Raw genomic sequence first — 21087 nt, forward strand, 5'->3', positions numbered from 1 at the left:
CAAGAAAATGAATTGGAATTGAACAAAAACATAAGGAAGGGAATCTACATTCTAATTTCATCCAAATTTAATTCCATTTTGCAAAACAAACACACTTCAATTACAAATGAAATTTCAATTTCTGCGCGAAAATTCTCATTCCAATTCTATTACAATCTATGAAACGAACACTGCCTTAGGCTCTGACAAATATCACTTAGCTTTCTTATTTATATTTGAATTCTTATAACAATTTTTTTTTGTATAATTCTTAGGTAGGTTGAGTTCCTAGTTAAATAATATGCTAAATCTTGTAACATTTAAGTGTTTCTTTGTTAGTTTATTATAGTTATTTAGTACTAACTTATTAGTTGTTGATTTTAGGCAGTACGTATGTAAAATTTGAACTATATGAAGTTAAGAACCAGATAAAAAAACTCTATGAAGTTACAAGTCGAATAAAAAACCGTAAACCTACACTATAAAACCCAAAATATTTATAGGGCTGATGCAATTTGGTAATATAATTTTAATTACCTGATCCGACAATAAATCACTCTTGACAGACATGAAGACTGAAAAATTTAACACATGCATACATATGAAAAAAATTCTTGCATCCGCCACGAGGTTTTAATGGTAGTAAGTCTAACATGTAGATGCCAAAACATGCGTAGTGGTTGGAGGCGTGCCGAACAAAAAGAATAAAGAATCTAACACTTAGAGCATAAAGGTCAAAGTCCAAAATCCAAAACCACCACATTATTCCAAACATCAATCATTCCAAACCCATTTTTTCCTCTAACACTAAATTATTCCAAATCTCCACATCACACCACACTTGTACATTGAAAAACAAAAAAAGAAAGGAATGTGTGTATGCTCACTTAAACAACCAGACCACCAAAGTCAATCTCTCACAACAGGGCGTGGTCCGGAACTGGCCGTCTGCTTTTCGACTTAAGATCTCCTCCAAACCTGTTAATAAATAAATATGTATAGAAAAAAAGAGCGGCTAGGGTTTTATTATGATAAAAGTAAATACACAAAACAAAGATAAGCAAGACTATATATAGAGAAATTGTCTAGAGTGTTAAACAATAAACCCAATACAAAAAGAGCGCACTAACTTTATTATGCTAACACCCCCCCCCCCACTCACAACAGGGCATGGTCCGGAACTGGCCGTCTGCTTATCGACTTAAGATCTCCTCCAAACCTATTAATAAATATATATATATAAAGAAAAAGAGCGGCTAGGGTTTTATTATGATAAAAGTAAATGCACAAAACAAAGATAAGCAAGACTACATATAGAGAAATTGTCTAGGGTTACAAGCTAAAAGAGCTAAACAACAAATCCAATACAAAAAGAGCCCACTAACTTTATTATGCTAACCCCCCCCCCCCAAACTCACCGTGCAACAGTAATAAGCATTGAGACTTTATCACACAAGAAACGAAACCAAGACGTTGACTGAGCCTTGGTAAAAATATCAGCAATCTGCAAAGCTGACTGTCCAAAAAGCTCGCGGCTCGCTCGGATTTAGCTCGGAAAAAGCTCGCTCAATATGCTCGGTTTGAAAGTGAGCCGAGCCGGCTCGGCTCGGTTTGAAAGTGAGCCTAGCTCGCCTCGGTTTGAAAGTGAGCCTAGGTCGGCTCGGCTCGTGACGAGCCAAATTGGCTCGGTTTGGCTCGCTTGGTAGCTCGGCTCGCCTTAGCTCGAATTATTTTACTTATAATATATTTTATTTTTATATACATGTAATATATTACAAAAAAGTGATTATTAGTTACATGTATTTAGGCTTTTAGTTTGATATCTATGACATATTTAATGGTTGATTGTTGTGCTAATGAACAAATATTGTATTTATTAGAAATATAAAACTTATTTTGCGTTGTTGAACGTGATTTTGGCTTGTAATGTATTAGGTTGAACTTATTTTGAACATGTTTTTTAAAGTATTGAATAATATTTTAGAATACTGAATTTTGAGAGCTATCTATTAATTTTTATTTTTAAAATCGAGCCAAACCAAACCAAACCGAGCTAGCTCGGTTTAAAACCAAACCGAGCCCAAGCTTAGATTTTCAGCTCGGTTTCAAAGCTAAGCCGTGCTAGCTCGGTTTATAATCAAGCCGAGCCTGAGCTTGCCCTAGCTCGACTCGGCTCGGCTCGGCTCATGAACAGCCCTAGCTGATGGAACAATGGAAGCGAGATGCTCCCTTTGAAATCAACCAAACCTCCATATTGATGTTGTAATTTTATCATCTAATATTTTAATTTAGCAAACTGCTGGGAGGGAGAAAACGAAAGTTCATGACCAATAATCAATTAACAACAAAGTGGTTAAGTGCTGTTCGTATTTACACACCTTCAACAACCATCTTTCAACTACACTTATTACCAAAATAATTGGACTCTGATTCACACAGTAAAAAAGGTGATAGGGTTTGATGAATACATGCGAAAGCATGTTCATCGTTTAATCTGTCTGGTCTACTTTAGGAAACTGAATGATCCACATGGGCAAATCTGACAGAATGAAATTTACAACACTTGATACTTTTAGTGACGAAACTGATGAGCCGAAAGCAACGACTTTAATGCAACTGTGTGAGTGTGTGACTTTTATTTCTATTTTTTTTACATCTTTATTGGCATATGATGTTGTATTGAAGGGAACATCAAATCTATTTGCCACCTAACTCACTAGATTTCGGTTCTTGATTTTATTGGTTATGGAGTGGGGGTGGGAGGTTGAACTTGATAAAAGTTTGGTGGTTTCTAGCGACGGAAATGATGGGTGTTATTCGTTTTCGGGGTTTTTGGATGAACAAGAAGATGGGTTGAAGCTTGGGCGACAGGCGTACTGTCGGGAAAAGTGTAGGGATTTGTCGGTGAAGAGATCTAGAGGTTCATACCAAAGTTCTATTTTGTCTCGGTGTCAGGTTGAAGGGTGTGATCTTGATCTTTCGTCGGCAAAAGATTACCACCGTCGGCATAGGATTTGTGTTGATCACACGAAAAGCCCGAAAGTTGTTGTTGCTGGGATGGAACGTAGGTTTTGTCAGCAATGTAGCAGGCAAGTTTTTGTTTATACATCATTAGTAGTTTTTCAAACACGGTTACTATAGAAAACTTGGCAATTATGAAAAAAAAAAAAAACAGTCGTAAATATGACTGATTTGCAACTCTAATCATAACGGTCGCAAAATGCCTTTTGAGTCGGAAAAGTGTTTGAAAAATAACTTTTCCGACTGAAAAGGCAGGAGTTCCTGGTTGTCTAGTAGTGATTTTTGTGAAGTCAATCCATTTGATTCATGATCTTGAAGGTTGCATGATCTTTCGGAATTTGACGATCAGAAACGTAGTTGTCGGAGACGCCTCTCCGCGCATAATGCTAGGAGACGTCGGCCACAGTTGGAGGACACAAAGCTCAGTTCAACATGTATGTTCGATACAAAACAAAACAAAACTTTTTTTTTGTTCTGCTATGAGTGAGATTTTACTGGGTATGTTTTTTTACAATATTTTTGGAACTGAACAGATCGAAGAGAACCACATATGGGTTTTCTGATGGACCGGGTTTCCATATCGTCGCGGAATTCAAAACCACAAAGCTCTTCAAGTTTCAAAGGTGGTTTGTCGGACATTTCCTCGTCTATCCATGGAACTACACCTAGAAGGGTTAATCATGATGGTATGTTTCCTCACAAACATGATTTTCTACCTAAAACCTTCATTATATGTCTTAGATCATTAAAAGTTCACAAATCATAACAATAATAATTGAGACATAGTGTTGAGTTTGTGGGGTTAAATATTGGTTTTGACTGGATGAATCGCAACTGAACATGACCCATGCATATATTCATATCAAAGACTTCAACCTCTAATATACGTAACCAGGGGCGGATCTACCCAAAGTCGTGGGTGGGCGGCCACACCCTTTGAAAAAAAAAATTAGTGTATGTTTTAGGCAAAAAACCCGACCGCATCCCATGAAAATATGGTTGAACACCTCATCTGCACCCCTTGAAAAAAATTCATGGGTCTGCCACTGCGTGTAACCCGAAACAAGTCAAATTGTTGACGAACTGTATACGAGTCGACGGGTTGTAATAGTTGACAAGTCGTGATCAAGTTGTAAATATGTTAAACATGTTGGAATAAGTGGGTTAAACACGTTTACAGGTTAATAGGTCACTGTTTAATTAAACGAGCAAAATGTGTTAACCTACACTACCCATTTAATAAATCAGGTTAAGCAAGTCAATTTGAACAATACTTGTTTACTAAGCAAATTAGATATGACAATCTATAACACTGATTATTTTCGTGTCATCAACAACACTAAGATAGGGATGAGCATTTGGTACCGGGTACCGGTATCCACTTTTCCTGTTTTTCGATACCGGTATTTACTGGTAAAACCTCGGTAAATACCAGTACTGTACCGGTATATTTGGTGCCGATACCGGTACCCACTTTTCTCGTTTTTTAGTACCAAACAGGTACCGTGCTCATCCCTACACTAAAAAACAAAGTCTTAAAACTTTATTTTGTCAACAATTTTTCTTCCCTATAAATTATTGAAATCAAGAAAGTTTTAAATCACCTAACGAAGGTTTTTTTTTTTTTTAATATTTAAAGGTCTAGAAGCAATTTCTAGCTCAACTAATGCGATGGAAGTTCATCATTCATTCTCCCTTGAAGGCGCGAGTTCATGGGGTTTTAGAGGTTATGAAGAACCCTCGTCCTTCGATGAGTTCTTACATGGACACGGCATTAGCTTGACACAGGCTGGGATGCAACTCGAGATGCAAAGTACCCATAACACTCAAATACCACCTGATTTCGACTGCTTTTGTTCTAATTAAGCTTGGTTGTTGGTACACGACAAGCCTAGATTCTAATGATGATTTTGGGCGTTAAGACCGGGTGTTAGGTCAAGGATTAATAATGTTTATGTGGCGGAGTAGCCGCTTACGTTTAAGATATGTGTATATTTGTCAAGGGCTAGTAATTGTGTGATGTATTGAATTAACACATGTGTAACTTATTATACTTCTTAAGGTCATGTGAACTTATGGGCCTATGGCCGTAGGTTTATATATCTTCTTGTTGAGTCCTTGGTAGCAATGAAAAAAATGCAATACTTTATTTCGTATATCAGTTGAGTTGAGTTCATTACATTAAATACTACCAAAGATCAACACTAGAAAAACTATAAATTGTAATTTGTGAAAAAAGATGCAGTACCTTCTGACGAGGGGTTTAATTTTTTTTTTTGGTTTTCTTCTGTGTAATCTTTTTTTTTTCTTAAGATAATTAAATGCTATATTTCTACATTTAGTTGCAAAACGCCAAAAAATATACTACAAAAAGTTATTGCTTACAAAACGCTAAAATTAATAAAAAATATTTTTCCTATTTAATATTTTCTCTGTTATTGTATTTTGTCATCTTGGTCTACATAACGCCATTTAAAAAAAAACGTCAAACTTGGAAGATGAGACGTTTATCACACTAAAATTGATAAAGTTGAACAAAACAGTAAATACATAAAGTAACTGAAAAGACGGTTACTTTATTACTATCACTAGCTTATAACCCGTGTGTTACACGGGTTGAATAATTAAAAGTTTAAAATGATATTATTCATAAATTTGTAAAAACTTTTTATAACGAAAATTACAAATAAAAATGAAAAAGTAAAGTTGCACTTGTAATTAAAAAAGGCTGGGACTATCCGGACACCTTGTCCGCCTATTTTCACACTTTTTGAAACCTAGACGCCTCGTATAGCTCTATACGAGGCGTACATGCACTGAATTCGATGGGGTCTTAGAGGGTGTCAGGCACGATGTTTAAGGAACCCTATACGAAGGGTATAGGGCTATACGAGGCGTCCATGTTTGGTTTTTTTTTTTTGGCTGAAATGAGGGGTGTTTTGGTGGGTTTTGGTATGGTTTTTTGGATAGTTTTTGAAGATGTGTTTTTTTGTTGAAATTTTTTTTGGTTTTAAAAAAAGTTTTTTTTCTTTTTTACACTATAAAAAGTTTTTGTTTTTTAAAAATCAACTATTTTAAAAATCGTTCTTTTTTGGTTTTAAAAAAAGTTTTGTTTTTTTTTTGTTTTTTTACACTATAAAAAGTTTTTGTTTTTTTTAAATCAACTATTTTAAAAATCGGCTCTTTAAATATATTATATCGATTAAATATTATATTGTTTTTAACATTTTACTTTTTTAAATATTATTCTTTCGATTAAAATTTTATTTCTTTCAAATATTGTTTCCGTATTATATTCAGGGGGGTTATATTGTTTCCGTATTATATTCAAAACATATTTTGTTGCCATATTATCTAAATTTAAGACAACAATCATTAAGTAACCGAATAACTGAAAACAAACATAAATATGACATATATAAGATAACTTTTTACATCCATAACAAAAATATATAAGATAAGTTTGTACATCCATAATAACAATAAAAACAACAACAGGTCTATGCATCCAAATCCGAATCTGAATCCTGATGCTGCTGCTGCGGCTGGTGCTGCTGATGTGGTGCTCGAACCGGTGGAAGCGGTATCGGGGGTAATCCCTCTCTCTCTCGTCTATCCTGCTCCGCCCGTACCAGCCAACCTACCAAATCGTTGAGCCTGTCAAGCTCGGCTCGTACATCCGGATGTAGCGCAGCTCCTGGGGCACGACCTCGAATAACGTGACGTGGAAACTGAGGTGCCCCGGTAAGTGGCGGTGGCTGTGGCTCCGCTGCACCGTCTAGATCCTCCGGAGGGTCCTCCACGGGCACTACATCAGCAGGATCTGCAGGAGGATGAACGGGCTCGAAATGCTCTGGTAGGGCCTCCTCTATCCATACGCCCCCTTCGCAGTTTTTAAACAGCGGGCCAACGTGGAACCTCTTGATAACCCTCATCCCCCACAGCGACGGCATACCCATCCGCGTCGGCATGATTGCCGGTGTCCGTAGATGTGGGTCCTGGTGTGGTACGAGGCCCAATGAACGGGCAATGACGGTCACGTACGCCCCGCCATACAAAAATCCGCGCTCCTGCCGGTGATGGGCGGAGGCGTAGTACTGGGCTAGACCGTGTGCTAGCGTGCACGGCCTCCTATACAACAAACAGTAAAGGAAAAAAAGATCTGTGGTCGTACACCACTCACGGCTGTAGCCGCACGCCGAAATAGAAGTAGCAAGCAAATGGTGCAGATACCTGCAGATAGTGTTAGCGAAATACAAAAACAAAGATTAATAAACAGTGCATATAATCACAATAATTGCCATAATAAACGTACATACCTGTATAGTGGGTCCCGAACAAACGACACCCTCCCCTTCGACTTCTCGTGCTCCCAATGATCCGCCCCCGCAATCACCTGCCAAAACCCTACAAGAGTGGGTTTTTCAACCACCACTAGCCCCACTGTGTAAATCTCAGTCTCGATCTCCTCCTGCATGTATAAACCACAATGCACCGCAAACTCTGCTAGCGTCATCGAACGCATAACGCCAGCAAGCCTGAAAGAAACCTCAGGCGGATGGGGAGCACCTGGGTACGGAAGCTGCACTGGCTCCCCAGGAGGGTGAAATGTGAATGACGAAAGGAACTCGACCAGCAGCTCCCTGTAGGTCGGCGTGTGCGCCAAATCAAAAAGACGATGCCACGGCGAATCGACAGGTATAAACCGACGCACTCTCGGCGTCTCAGCAATCTCATCCATCGCATCCTAGTCGATCGATGCATGCGATCCAACGTGCATCCTCCTAAGCTTCTGGCAATGACTGGCGGCCTCGGTGCCGTGGGGAAACTCTAGATATGGATGCCCCTGCAGCGTATCCACAGGCGGTCGCTGTCTCCGTCGTGGACCCTGCTGAACCGGCTCTAAGTGAATGTCATGGCCCGGCATCAAATCGTCCTCCATAATAAATATTGTATACGTATAAAAACAATAATAAATAAAACAATAATAAATAAATAATTAATTAAATAATAATAATTAATAAATAATAATAATATTAACAATAATTAATAATAATAATAATAATAATATTAATAATATTTAATAACAATAATAATAATGTTTTTAATAATAATAATTAATAAATAATAATAATATTAACAATAATTAATAATAATAATAATAATAATAATAATATTAATAATAATAACAATAATAATAATAACAAAAAAAAATCAGAGCCTCGTATAGCCCTCGTATAGGGCTATACTCGGCGTCCTGTTCTAATAATAATAATATTTAATAATATAATTAATAAATAATAATAATAATAATAACAATAATAATAATTAATAATAATAATAACAATAAACAATAATAACAATAATAATAATAACAAAAAAAAAAAAATTCAGAGCCTCGTATAGCCCTCGTATAGGGCTATACTCGGCGTCCTGTTCTACATGTTCATCTTCAACCTTATACTCAAACCCCCAAAACCCAACAAAATTCAAATTTTAGGGCAAACCTACGGTCTAAAGGCATAAACGAGACAAAAATACTTAACTACGGGATGAAATACGTACCTGTGATGCTTCAAATCTTCAAAAATACGGTTGAAAATACGTACGAGGCGTATAGATCAGTGCTCAGCGTATGTGTGTGTTTTTTTGTTTGGGTGTGTGATCTGTGTCGTCTAGCCCCCCCCCCCCCCCCGAGTTATACGAAGCCTAGACGCCTCGTATAGAGCTATACGAGACGTCTATGCTTTTTGTTAAATGACTTTTTTGCCCCTGTATAGCCCTCAGTATAGCCTTTTTTCAGGGGCAAAATGGTAATTAACCAAACCAAAAAGATATTTCTGGAATGGTTAATTACCATTTTGCCCCTGAATAATGCCTATACTGGAGGGCTAAACAGGGGCAAAATGGTCATTTACAAAAACGTTTTTAATAATAAAAAAAGGAAAAGGTGTTAAAGTTGCCGCCTCAGTTGTACTCCTCGTACAGAGCTGTACGCGTCGTATAGGCCTTCAAATTACCTTTGAGCCCCTATTAAATGGCTATACTGGGGACTTTCAGGGGTAAAATAGTAATTAACAAAAACTATTTTCAAAATTCAAATTTAAAATAAAAGAATTGTTACCACTCAAATAGACGACCCGTACAGGTCTATACGAAGCGTCCATGTTCAAAAAATTCAAATTTTGAAATTCAGATATTCAAAATTTAAATTTTCAAAAACCCGCTCAAATATACGCTCAGTATAGCCCTATACGAGGCGTCTGGTTTAAGTAAAATTACTTTTTAGCCCCTGAAATAAGCCTAGATTGGGGGCATATCAGGGGCTAAATGGTCTTTTGTGCAACAATATACGAGGCGTCTAGTTCTATACGAGTCGTATAGTTTTATTTTTTGTAGAAAATTATAGAAAAATACTATTAATTACAAAAAAATACTATTAATTACAAAAAAATAGTATTAATAACAAAAAAATACTATTAATTACAAAAAAAATAGTATTAATTACAAAAAAATACTATTAATTACAAAAAAATACTATTAATTACAAAAAAATACTATTAATTACAATAAAATACTATTAATTACAATAAAATTCTATTAATTACAATAAAATACTATTAATTACAAAAATCATTCTTCCGTGTAACTATCTATGTAATTAAGACTGGGGTTTGATCTTGGCCGAGGATTCATTATCGATGTATACCATTCTAGACGTGGCAAGTACATATCTTCCCATTGTTCTGTATGGGGTCTTCGGTGGGTCAACCATAGCCCGTGTGCTGGTGGCATAGGATAATCCCCTTCCAGCTTAACATGTATGAAGTGGTTCTCGTTAACATGTGTAAGCGTTATGAATAATGGTTGTTGATTAGCCGGAGGACTTAGTATTGGGAAGTAAGTGGAACTCGCACCCATGGTTGTCGTTAACAGGTGCACCCCGATACCGTACGTTTGTGCAATAAGAAGTCCTGCAAAGGGGATGTCCATCCAGTGATTCTCCCCACAACCGGCCACTGAATCCCAAATTAGGCCCTGACGATGCGTGTAAAAATAACCTTGAGCCCATGCTTCAAATATTGGGAACCAGATCGATTCGTTCTGATCCATTTCTTGGACAAGGTCCCTCCTAATAAGCCCCCATGAACTCTGATCCATCCCTAAGCCCACAGCCACAGACCGAAACCCACAATGACCGTCCTGCATCACATCTCGTATGCACGAGACGTACGGATGGAACACTGGCGGAATGTCAGACTTAAACCGTTCGATGATTCCCACGTACTCGTCCCCAATGATTAAAGGAAAACCGTGATCATCTCGTGTCTCTTTCTTCTTAGAACTCTTTGAACGGCTTAGGGTCGCTTTGGGTTTTTGGGACCTTATAACCGACTGTTGTGAGGCCTGAGACGGAACGTACGAGCTGTGGCGAGGTTTATCGTACTTACTTTGTCGTGAACCTTCAAAGCACGTGTTTGCATCACCGAAGGAGCTTCTCCTCAATTCTTCATCTATACGAGAGGCCTCGTCCAACCTTTCTTGTACCTGCTTTGTTGTTGGTCGGCCACGAGTATTTTGTTGGACAACCGGTGGTTTCTTGGTAGATTTCGTTGGAGTCAACACCGCTTTAATCTTTGAAAGCAGGCTTTTTTGCTGAGCTGGGGGGTGCGACTGTAATTGTTGTCTAACAACATCTAGCTCTTCGACCACGTCAAGGGAGTCGTCTATCAATTTACAACTTTGGAAGTTAAGTTTCCGCCAGAAGACGTCTATGTCTTCGAGTTGAATCGGACGCTCTGCACGGTTAAAAACAATATTGTTTAAGTAAAATGAAAAAAGGAAATATATCACACAAGTGTTGTACGTTTAACAATTATTACCTTCACGCATGTACTTTTCTATCCTACAAGCACAGGGCAACCCACAGCTGTGCCACATTTGGCAACCACATGATGAATTAAAGCGCTCCAAGACATCTAGCTTCCTAATTGCCTCTCCATGCAACAAGTCAAGGGCTTTGTGGGATACTTTTCCAAGTAGGTGTTGAAACATCGGGTGTTTGTGGTGTTTCATTGTTTTTTCGATGCTTTCTCGAAAAGTCTTCCTTATTTCACCGAACTGTGTCTCAACTATATCCCGGACACAACCAACTACACGGTCCAGCGAGCTCCTATCTTCGACGTATCTCTTTAAGTTGGCATGTTGGCTCTCAACTATGTTAGTACGATTACCAAAGTTGCGCCTCTTATCAGTCCACGCAAAGACAAACATCTCCTTATAGTCTTTTAGCCAGTTATCGTACACGTATTTGAAGACTCCTAAAAAGTAAAAATAATTTAATAAAATTTGCATAGGTGAGTCGTATGTTATTAGAAAAACTTACTAGAACGTTTGCACTCCACAAGTCGCTTTCGCATGTTGCGCAAGTGGTAGTCGTAGATGGGTATGGATGGAGACTCAATCAATGTCCCCCAGAATGACATAAATTTCTTCCAGTCGTCGTCTGTGAAGGCACCCTTGCAGTGCTTCATAACATTCTGTTGTATGTGCCACCTGCAAAGAAGCCTGGAGGCGTCTGGAAATACTTTAGCACACGCGCCCATAAGGGCTAGGTCTCTATCCGTTAAAATCACACGTGGCTCCATACATTCATCCAACATTGACTTAACCCTCTCAAGCACCCACACAAAGTTATCACCCCGTTCTTTACTAACAACGGCATGCGCGATAATAAACGATTTGTTGGTAGGCGTCATACCAACAATCTGGATAAAGGGCATATTGTATATGTTTGTCTTGTACGTTGCATCGGTCATCATGACGTGGGGGAATGCACGCCACATGACTCTCGAGTCCTGATGAAGAAAGAAGATCTCTGTTACGATCTCTGTTCCGGGTTCTTCCCGTGTCTCGTAAATAAAGTCGTTGTTTATCAGCACATTTTCTAGTGACTACATGGGAGTCAATCCTTGTCTTTGTTCGGCTCTAATCTTCGCTACAACGTTTTGAACGTCTTTCTGAACATGAAACCTGTCGGGGTCCTGCTTCCTTATCGTTTGAAATATTTTGCGCGGCTCCATGTTTTGAGCTGTCAGCTGCTCGATCAGTTTCATTTCGCTTGGAGTAAACCTTCGCACAAACGCGTGGGCCGACAGGTCCTCACAAAGTTCGTGGTTATGTTCAATTGTTCCGTCTTTTATCTCCCAGGTTTCATACGGGTGGTTTCGGACAGCCAGCAGGTAAAACGGGCAACCGGTTTTTTTGCTTCCAGCTTTTCTAAGTGTTGCTGTACTCTGGTGCTCACCACCACGATCACATTCAAGCCATACCCTCCCGGTTCTTCCCCCGATTTTCTTTGATCGACGGGTGACAATAACGAAACCATCCGCATTTGCTATTTCTTGTATCCGTTTCTTTAGTTCATCTAAGGAGTTGAAAACCTGTAACATCGACAATATTAATAATAATAATAATAATAATAATGATAATAATAATATAATAATAATAATAATAATAAAAATAATAATAAAAATAATAATAATAAAAATATTAATAATAAAATAGTAATTTATACCGTCTTTTTTAAGTACAGACTGTCCAGAATGGGAGGTGCTTCACCACCATATCTACCATATCCACCATAACCACCATATCCTCCAACGTCCGAATTGTTTTGATGAACGTAAGGAGTGCCCGGGGAAATGAATTGCTGATGATCACCGTCTCCTCCGTATCCACCGTATCCCCCGTATCCACCGTATCCACCATATCCACTGTCTCCTCCGTATCCACCGTCTCCTCCGTATCCACGGTCTCCTCCGTATCCACCGTCTCCTCCGTATCCACCGTCTCCTCCGTATCCACCGTCTCCTCCGTATCCACTAGCATGGTATGAGTCATCTACAGGGGCTGTTTCATCAACAGGAGGATGCTTGTTCAAATCTAGAAACGGGCTGTTTTGTTTTCCTTGTATACTAGACACAACCTCCTCTTGCTCATTAGAATCGGGAACGCCAGACTCCTCCAAAATAGACAACCGTATCATCATTAGTAAATAATAAACTAAAACAACAAGTAATTAAAACATTTACGCTAATAACTGTTACCGGAACGCTTTCGTGCCCCCACTTTTCGCTAGAATACTGCCCGAAGATATAGTTGCCGTCCCAATATTGTGACATTTCAACACTCCGGGATGATAATAACGCAAAGACAAATAAAAGAAGAAACAGAATGTGAGTGTTTGTTTGTTGAATGCTCGGATGTGGACCAAGAACGCACTGTAGGTTGCATTTTATGTGAGCTAAAGACGCCTCGTATAGGTCTTTACTCCCCGTATGCCTTTAAGTCATGTCGGGCATCATAGTCAAATCGGTCAGTCCAAGACGCCTCGTATAGACCTATACGAGGCGTCTAAGTACCTTCGTATTGACCCCTCGTACAGGGCTAGACTCCCCGTATAAGTTGACTGATGTGACGTTGTACGAGGTGCAGAAGCTGGTCGGGAAAAGCAAACCTAGACGCCTCGTATAGGGCTATACGAGGCGTCTACAAGGGTGTGGATTTAGGGAATAAGGTGTGTGAATATGTACACCCTTAAAAAATATCCGAATTCACAAAACCGCATTTACGGATTTGGACAAAACTACAAATGGATCTTTCAAATTATGACTTCCTCTTAAAATACTAAACTCAACCATGAAAGAATATTGTAATTAATTGTATTTTTGTCAAGAAGAATTGAATTATATTATTTAACACCAATGAATATAAGTTACAGAAAATGCTAAGTGAATATTAAAAAAGCAACATTATACAAATAAAATTAAAAGAATACTTAATCAGTATGTCACTTCCCATTACACACCAAAGATTGCTTCTACGTTGTTTGATCAACCTTTGTAAATTAATAAAAGCCTCTACTTGTGTTCTGTATGCCACTTCCCATTCCACCTGATTAAGCATCCGCTTCAAGCCCACTGCACTTATGCACTCATTCTTGTTGAAACATTGCTTCTACGTTGTTTGACTGAGAAATTCTTTCCATTTGAGCTTACATTTAAATGACTATTGTTATCCATCCCCAAATCTTTTTGCTGATGCGATAACAAAGTATCGAACAGGATTGCATGAACACTCAACCCTAATTACACGACAAAGAGAAAAACAAAGTATCCTTCAAGAGGTGACAAAGTGGTAAGTGAATATAGTTTCGACTGGTATTTTTCCGATAACCCCTTTGAAGGTCACATGCCAACGTAAGTTACGTTTGACTTGACCCCATTGGGTAGCATGGTATTGGTGGGTCTGTGAATATACTGGTAATGGGTTCTCACGGTCACAACAAAAAATTGAAACAAAGTTATCATTTTATGCAATTACCACTTACTATAAAACTGTGATAAAACCTCTTTTTTGGTTTCAGTAGAGCATGATGAAATTGCAACTTTTAACATAAAGTTTAGCTTTTAACTATTGGTCTAAGTTATCTTAATCACCATTCAAGAAAGATTTCAAAGAATCCAAAATAACCTTATGGACCTAATCAAAATCAACATCAAAACTTTCTCTGTTTTTTTTTATATTGAGCAAACAACTTAAACAACTTATATACTTTCCCAAAAAAAATTATGTTTCAAAATGTGTTGGGAGTTTACCATTTCCTTGTGTTAGAGATCCTTAGATCCAGACTTGATTTTGCAATACGAAATGATAAGATCCTGGTCACTTGAAAGCACTATTATGTGATAGCATGTAAGAGTCTTCATATTTATTTGATCATGTTCTAAATATTCAACCAAAATCATCGATCTACATGAAAATGCATGTAGAAATGAACATAAATCATCGAGCATCGTCTATATCATAACCTAATCAAAATTCATGAAACAAACAACAACCGAAAGAGTAAACAACCCAATCAAACACCAAAAGTCAACCTAGTTCTCAATTTCCTCAAAAAGTTAAAAGTCAACACAATCAAGTTGCATGTTCACCTGACAACCCGAACTTTCAAGGTTTGTAACTTTTAAATCTCGTGATCTTAACTCCTCGTTATTCCTCTTTCAAGTGTTTTATTTTACGTTCCGTGCTCGTGTGTAACTGTATAATTATGTTTTGGGCTGCAATAGTATTGGGCCACACCATTAGAATTCAGTTAGTTTAAAAATCGGCCCACTATGATAATCAATTACCTCTTATTGTGATAGTTCAATTTACTTGGGCTTGAGCCCATATCGGCCAAATAGGAACCGCTCCAAATACCTATATCTATATATCTATTAGTATACATATTATATGATTGCACGTAACTTCTTAATTAGCCAAAACTCAAAAGTACAAAACCCTAAAGCAAAGCATTACCCCTCATTACTTTTCCCCTCCTTCATTGCTCGACACTAGCTTTTCCCCTCGAAGACATCAGCCTATTGATCGAATCTTGTGGGTTAGTAAATACATGTTTATATTTTAAATTGATTATTGTGTTTATGCATGTTATGTGATTGATCTTAAACGTGAGGAAAATTATGTTATGTTCTTGCATGATTAATTAATGTTTAGGATGCATGATATTGAATATGCTAGTTGATTGTGTCTTGTGTGAGTTATTGCTTATGAAAATCATGCGGATATGGATTCTGTGATGACGACTTCTTAATAATTTCTTTGATTGCGTATGAGTGTTTAATAAACGGATTAGGGTCCATGTTAGTATTAACTATGTAGGATGAAACGGATCAGAATCGCATCGGTGCAAATAAATGATGTTATTATGTGAGTAGGAACATGATCTTGAAATTTATATTAGGATTGATTGGGTTCCGGTGACACCAGAAAATATGTAAACACTGATGTTGGGCTATGGGTGTTCGGGGGAACAGTCACATATCCACAGCGGGCTGGGCTCAGGGATTAGGCTTTTGGACTGGGTAACAACATTAAACCACTTATTGTTTGGGTTATGTGAAAGTTGGGCCACATAAATAAAACTGGAACATTTAAAGTGGGATCACATGTCACATACTCAACTTGGGCTGCATGTAAACTGATCAAGAATTGGGCTTCATACCATTAATCAGACCAACGAATAACAGGCCCACCCCAACATCATCTGGGCCACATACCCACACGCTGGATCACATGGTTCGTTTGATGGTTACATTGGGCTTTATGTGTGAGTTGGTCCGCAGGCCGGCTAATAATTCTCGGGTGGGAATTGGGTCGCACGGGTTAAGTGGGCTGGTGACTTATGGATGTGGTTTAAAAACATGAAGCTGTTTAGTGTATTGGGCCAGCCTAAACACGGGTCAAATCACATATAGTTTGGACATAGGTTCTTAGTTTGGGGCCACGGATAGTAAACCGGACCTAGGCGGGCCGAGAGGTTATAAGAACCATAATCATAAGTTGGATATTATAGATAATATGTGTTGAATATGTGAGCCAAAGTCTCTAGTGCCATTCTGTTATGTGAATAATTTATGATGTGTCATAATGCTAAAAGTAATTGTGAACTAAACCACTTGTGATATAGTTTGATAAGAACTTGTATTGTGAGACTCAACTGATTGCTATGATATGTGAAATAACATAAGTGCTGTTATCTGTAACCTGTATGATAAATGCAAGGAACACATATTTTACGTGTACATGAAATTGACTAACTCTGGTAACCACAATAGGGATTAATTAACCAACTGTGAACGTAAACGAATACCTATTCTTACCGAGCAAACCTAAGGTGAGTTCATTACTTTTGAGCGTGCGTCCCGGTGGTTGGGACAGTCAGTGGGTATCCCGGGGAGGGATAAGTCTTTTGGGTAAAACTTGGATGTTGGATAATAATCTCACCCTATCATTCTTAAGTCCCATCTTTTGTTACCGGGGAGGTAGCGGGGTATTAGTTGGTAGCGCTACTTAGGTTTGGCACCCTCACACCGTACCGGGGAGGACGGTTGTGAACTAATGACCCAGTCATGCCCAGTGTTTTGATAGGAGCACTGGGGAATGGGCAAAACATACATCAGGAGCCGTCTTGTTCAGTATCGAGATATTATCAACATTACTTTTGAATTTAAATTCAATGGATTAACTAAACACTTGGTAACCAACGTTTTCGTAAAACTATGAACTCACCAGCGTTGTCTGACACACTTGTTACATGCTCGCAGGTCGTTAGGTATCTTGGATTTGTGAACTTGCTGTCTGGAGTAGCAGGAGTGGTCATGGGTTGATTGGAGGGATTTACGTGATTGGATTCTTGATACTATACATTGGTTTTAAACAATTTGACTTTGTTTTATTATTGCTTCCGCTGAACATATTGGTTTTTATTTAAACTTGTTGATGGTATTTTGTAAATGATTGAGAACTTTATTTAGAAACTTGTATGGGTTCAATGTAATTAGTGGTTCATTATTGGTACGTCACACGCCTATCAGGGTCACTCCCTAGGTGGTATTTTGGGGGTGTGACAGTTTGGTATCAGAGCCACTGGTTATAGTGAACTTGGTTTTAAAACGTTTTCATAAAACCAGACTATAACCGAACAGATCCGAAATCGACCATGACACTCAGCTCCAGACTGCAAGGTTCGTTTCTTGTTTACTATTGCATAGCATATCTTGTGTTTGCTTATGAATGATATTACACGTGAATGCACACTTGGCACTACAGTATGAGTTCCTTTGTTACCAACCCATGTTACGTGTTTTGAGAGTGTGACGCTTCTTGAACTTTCATGATCTGTATTATGATGTCGTATGTCTTATTGCTCAAATTTGGGGAACCTTTTAACACGAATTGAGAGGAGCTGAGATAAACATGCAAATTGGATTATTATTATGGGTGCACACATAATAATAATGTGGCGTGCATGTGAATCCCAGTGAAACTTGACGAGTGCAAAAGGGGTTCCGCTCTGTTAAATGACATTATGTTAGAACTCAGTAGTCTATGGGAGATCATAGTAATGCTTGACTCCTACTTGAACTTGCCCTTAAATCCTCCCTTTTCTTGTATAGAATCATGAGTGGACGTGGAGGAGGCCGAGGTGGTGGACGTGGCCACATTGCTATGACGCAGGCCAAATTAACCAACTTGATCAACACTCGTGTAGTTGAAGCCCTAGCAGCTTACCAGACTGGTACGATATGTGCCAATTACTTTCTATCCTTGTGTCGTATGCTCGAATCTTACCTGTGCATTGTACGTTCTTTCGTTTTAGGTTAACCTGCGAATCAAAACAATCCACCTGCTCCACCTGCTTGTACGTTCAAGATGTTCATGGATTGTAAGCCACAGACCTTCAGTGGGACTGAAGGGGCTGTAGGACTTCTGCAATGGTTTGAGAAGGCAGAAGCGGTATTTGCAATGTGTAACTGTCCTGCTGGGGACAGGGTGAAGTATGCTACAGGCACACTCGAGGATGGTGCCGTGACATGGTGGAATACCCAGGTTCAGATGTTGGGTATCGAAATAGCAAATGCCACCACTTGGGAAGACTTTAAGGAATTGATGAGATAGGAGTATTGTCCTCGTGATGAGGTTCAGAAATTGGAGAACGAGTACTGCAATCTGAAAATGGAGGGATCTGAGATTGAAGCATTCACGAGGAGGTCTAATGATTTAGCAACTTTGTGCCCTAATCTGTCTCGACCCCCACATCGGCGAATTGAGTTGTATCTCAAGGGCTTGGCGCCAGCTGTTAAGGGGTACGTTACTGCTGCAAACCTAGACAATCTGCCCCGTATCGTCCGTTTGGCACATAAGATTACTGACCAGGAGGTCGAACGTGGCAACTCGCCACCACGTGTTTCTGCTACTACCTCGACTGCTACAGCTACCACACCTGCCAGTGATAACAAGCGCAAGTGGAACGATACTGACAAAAAAACCAGTGCAAGTCAATCTCAGAAAAGGCATGACAATAGCAATAATCGTAGTTTCAGCCAGTCGTCATCCGTTAATCAAAGTCAGGTCAACAGCTCGGGTCAGGGTTCTTATGCGGGGAAACTACCAAAGTGCAATAAGTGCAACTATCATCATCGGGGGCAGTGTACTCGAGTATGTCACAGGTGCAACAAAGCGGAGCATATGGCCAAGGATTGTAGGGTTTCACTTCTGAATCAACAGCAGCAGCCACAGCAGCAGGATAGACAGCAGCCTCAGCAGAATCAGGGTAACCGTAAGGGTTGTTTTCAGTGTGGAGCCGAGGGTCACATCAAGCGAGACTGCCTTCAGTTGAATCATAATGCGGGTAATAACAATAATAACACTGGGAACAACAATGGGAACAATAGGGGAAACGGTGCGCGTGGGCGAATGTTTACTATTGGAGCTGGGAGGCTAGGAACGATGGCAACGTAGTGACTTGTACGTTTTCGATAAACGATATATTTGCTTCTGTTTTATTCGACTCTGGTGCCGATTGGAGTTACGTATCTTTGGGGTTCAGTAGTCGTTTAGGATTTAGTCCTACACCTCTTGTCACTAAACATATAGTAGAACTAGCTGATGGTAAAATAATCGAAGCTTCACATGTTCTCATTGGGTGCAAACTCGATCTCATGGGTCAAGTGTTCGACATTGACCTACTCCCTGTTACTCTTGGAAGTTTTGATGTGGTTATTGGCATGGACTGGTTGTCCAAGCATCAGGCGGAAATTCTCTGCAAGGAGAAAATCGTGCGTATTCCTCTCCCTAGCGGAGAATCCTTATCATTTCAGGGTCATCGTAGTGGTGCCACGTTTAGCGTTATTTCAGCGATGAAGGCTCAGAAGTGTTTGCGTAAGGGCTACCCTGCTATTTTAGCTCTTGTCACCGATTCGAAGTCTGATGAGAGAAGGATCGAGGACCTTCCAGTTGTTCGTGAGTTTCCTGATGTGTTTCCTGAAGAACTCCCTGGTTTACCTCCACATCGTCAGGTGGAATTTCAGATCGACCTCATGCCAGGAGCAGCCCCAATTGCTCGTGCTCCTTATCGTCTTGCGCCAGGAGAGTTACAGGAGTTGTCGAATCAACTCCAAGAGCTGTTGGATAGTGGTTTTATCCGACCTAGCTCTTCGCCTTATGGAGCCCCAGTACTGTTTGTGAAGAAGAAGGATGGGTCCTTTCGGATGTGTACAACCCGAACTTTCAAGGTTTGTAACTTTTAAATCTCGTGATCTTAACTCCTCGTTATTCCTCTTTCAAGTGTTTTATTTTACTTTACGTGCTCGTGTGTAACTGTATAATTATGTTTTTGGGCTGCAATAGTATTGGGCCACACCATTAGAATTCAGTTAGTTTAAAAATCGGCTCACTATGATAATCAATTACCTCTTATTGTGATAGTTGAATTTACTTGGGCTTGAGCCCATATCGGCCTAATAGGAACCGCTCCAAATACCTATATCTAAATATCTATTAGTATACAGATTATATGATTGCACGTAACTTCTTAATTAGCCAAAACTCAAAAGTACAAAACCCTAAAGCATTACCCCTCATTACTTTTCCCCTCCTTCATTGCTCGACACCATCTTTTCCCCTCGAAGACATCAGCCTATTGATCGAATCTTGTGGGTTAGTAAATACATGTTTATATTTTAAATTGATTATTGTGTTTATGCGTGTTATGTGATTGATCTTAAACGTGAGGAAAATTATGTTATGTTCTTGCATGATTAATTAATGTTTAGGATGCATGATATTGAATATGCTAGTTGATTGTGTCTTGTGTGAGTTATTGCTTATGAAAATCATGCGGATATGGATTCTGTGATGACGGCTTCTTAATAATTTCTTTGATTACGTATGAGTGTTTAATAAACGGATTAGGGTCCATGTTAGTATTAACTATGTAGGATGAAACGGATCAGAATCGCATCGGTGCAAATAAATGATGTTATTATGTGAGTAGGAACATGATCTTGAAATTTATATTAGGATGGATTGGGTTCCGGTTACACCAGAAAATATGTAAACACTGATGTTGGGCTATGGGTGTTCAGGAAAACAGTCGCATATCCACAGCGGGCTGGGCTCAAGGATTAGGCTTTTGGACTGGGTAACAACATTAAATCACTTATTGTTTGGGTTATG

The 21087-nt window shown here is 39.0% G+C and overlaps 1 protein-coding gene across 1 annotated transcript; it reads left to right on the forward strand.

The window, feature by feature from the left end:
• The first annotated feature begins 2496 nt into the window (after window positions 1-2496).
• On the forward strand, window positions 2497-5161 carry LOC110886216 (squamosa promoter-binding-like protein 4). Its single transcript, XM_022133991.2, has 4 exons — window positions 2497-3068; window positions 3319-3434; window positions 3534-3686; window positions 4640-5161. Exons 1-4 carry the CDS (start codon window positions 2725-2727, stop codon window positions 4864-4866), a joined length of 840 nt encoding a protein of 279 aa, XP_021989683.1. The 5' UTR covers window positions 2497-2724; the 3' UTR covers window positions 4867-5161.
• Window positions 5162-21087: the final 15926 nt, after the last annotated feature.

This window comes from Helianthus annuus, chromosome 10 (assembly GCF_002127325.2).
Source record: "Helianthus annuus cultivar XRQ/B chromosome 10, HanXRQr2.0-SUNRISE, whole genome shotgun sequence".
Classification (NCBI taxonomy): Eukaryota; Viridiplantae; Streptophyta; class Magnoliopsida; order Asterales; family Asteraceae; genus Helianthus; species Helianthus annuus.

What these genes read in the sequence shown, in the direction of transcription:
- LOC110886216 (XM_022133991.2), top strand. Translation starts at nt 2,725, where the DNA reads ATGGAGTGGGGGTGGGAGGTTGAACTTGATAAAAGTTTGGTGGTTTCT. An exon ending in TTTTGTCAGCAATGTAGCAG is followed by an intron (nt 3,069 to 3,318) that starts GCAAGTTTTTGT and finishes ATGATCTTGAAG; the next exon opens with GTTGCATGATCTTTCGGAAT. An exon ending in CACAAAGCTCAGTTCAACAT is followed by an intron (nt 3,435 to 3,533) that starts GTATGTTCGATA and finishes GGAACTGAACAG; the next exon opens with ATCGAAGAGAACCACATATG.